Here is a 2130-nt window from a genome sequence, read left to right as displayed (position 1 = left end):
GATTTTCGTCTATCAGTTAAATTTCAACGGTCTGAAGCTTGTGAGAAAAACATTCAGAAATTGAAAAAATGGTTGACTACTGCCCCGATTTTGACCTTACCAAAGGGTAATCAAGGTTTTGTGGTGTACCATGAATCATGTCGAGTTGGGTTGGGCTATGTGTTAATGCAAATTGTAAAGGTTATAGCTTATGCATCCAAACAGTTGAAGGTTCATGAGAGGAATTACCAAACCTATGATTTAGAGTTGTCTGTTGTAGTTTTTGCCTTGAAGATATGGTGTCACTACTTGTATGGCGTGCATGTTGACATATTCACTGATCACAAGAGCCTACAATGTGCGTTCACCCAGAAAGAACTCAATTTCAGACAGAGGAGATGGTTAGAATTACTCAAGGATTATGACATGAGTATTCTTTACCACCAAGGTAAGGCTAATGTGGTTGCTGATGCTTTAAACATGTTATCCATGGGGAATACCACCCATGTTGAGGAAGAAGGAGGGATAGGTGTTGAGAAATGGGGCTGAATCATCACTAGTGTCAGAGGTTAAATAAAAACAAGACCAAGACTCCATTTTACTTCATTTGAAGGCAAATGTTCATAAGCTAAGAGTATTTGACTTTGAACAAGGGATAAATGATGTGCTTAATAATCAATATAGTTTGTGTGTACCTATGGTGGATCGATTCCAAAAGAGGATCATGGAGGAAGAACATAGATCCAGATATTCCATTCATCTGGGTTCCACAAAGTTGTACTGCGATTTGAAAGGGTATATTGGTGGGAATGTAAGAAAAAGGACATTGCTAAGTTGCTAAGTGCTGAATTACCAGCAAGTGAATGTAGAACTCCAAATGACTAGAGGGTTGGCTCAGAATATAGAACTTCCTGAATGGAAGTGAGATGATTAATATAGACTTCATTACAGGCTTTCCGAGGTCTCGCAAACAAGATGATTCAATTTGGGTTATTATTGATAGAATGACAAATATAAACAAGTTTTTGCCAGTAAAGATCACTCATTAGGTAGAGGACTATGCTAAGTTACACACTCAAAGGTGTTAAGACTTCATGGAGTCCCGATTTTGATCTTTTCATATAGTCGTGCACAATTTACTACTCAGTTTTGGAAGTCTTTTTTGAAAGGTTTGAGTTCAAAGGTGAACTTAAGTATTAATTTTTATCCTTAGACGGATGGGCAAGCAGAGAGTACTATCCATACCTTAGAAGATATGTTAAGGTCTTGTGTGATTGATTTCAAGGGGAATTGGGAGGATCACCTACCTCTCATTGAGTTCGCTTACAACAACTACCATTCGAGCATCAAAATTTCTCCATATGAAGCTCTTTATGGGAGAAGATGCAAATCTTCCATTGGGTGGTTCAAAGTTTGTGACGCAGGATTGATAGAACCAGATCTAGTTAAACTAGCGATGGAGAAGGTGATGGTTATTCAAGAGAGATTGAAGACGACACAGAGTCATCAAAATTCCTACGCATATTTTAGAAGAAGGCCGTTGGAGTTTGAAGTGGAAGATTGGGTATATCTGAAAGTTTCACCCATGAAGGGTGTTATGAGGTTTGGTAATAAGGGGAAAATTAGTCCCTGGTATATTGATTCTTACCGAATATCTAAGAGAATTGACAATGTAGCTTATGAGTTGGAGCTACCACAAGAGTTAGCAGCGGTTCATTCGGCATTAATGTCTCCATGTTGAAGAAGTGCATGAGTGATACTTCATTGATTGTACCTTATGAAAATGTTGGGATTAAGGATAGTTTATCCTATGAAGAGATTCTGTTTCAAATTTTAGGTCGCCAAATTCGCAAGTTGAGAAAAAAAGTGGTTGCTTCAGTCAAGGTTCTTTAGAGGAACCAATTTTTTGAAGAAGCAACTTGGGAAGATAAAGAGGGTATGAAGAAGATATATCCACATCTCTTTGAATCAGGAGAGAATTCAAATCAAGGTACTAATTCTCAACTAGTACTTTATAAATTATGAGTAAGCATTTTGTTACTTGCTTTTGATTGCTGAGTGTTAAACTTGAGGTTACTATTCTTAACTTAGTGGAAGAAATCTCATTCAAGGATGAATGTTCCAAGGGAGATATATTGTAACATCATGTAA

At 37.3% G+C, this 2130-nt stretch overlaps 1 protein-coding gene across 1 annotated transcript; it reads left to right on the top strand.

Moving 5' to 3' along the window:
* Positions 1–1234: 1234 nt before the first annotated feature.
* On the top strand, positions 1235–1720 carry LOC138348767 (uncharacterized). The gene has a single exon (XM_069298341.1). The coding sequence runs from the start codon at positions 1235–1237 to the stop codon at positions 1718–1720; it is 486 nt and encodes a 161-aa protein (XP_069154442.1).
* Positions 1721–2130: the final 410 nt, after the last annotated feature.

The sequence above is a fragment of the Solanum lycopersicum genome, chromosome 5, assembly GCF_036512215.1.
Source record: "Solanum lycopersicum chromosome 5, SLM_r2.1".
NCBI classification, from domain to species: domain Eukaryota; kingdom Viridiplantae; phylum Streptophyta; class Magnoliopsida; order Solanales; family Solanaceae; genus Solanum; species Solanum lycopersicum.
The sequence above is the reverse complement of the archived record's forward strand: the minus strand, read 5'-3'. Positions and strand labels throughout refer to the sequence as shown.

Excerpts from the sequence above, each read along its gene's own strand:
- LOC138348767 (XM_069298341.1), top strand. The coding sequence starts at position 1,235 with ATGTTAAGGTCTTGTGTGATTGATTTCAAGGGGAATTGGGAGGATCAC.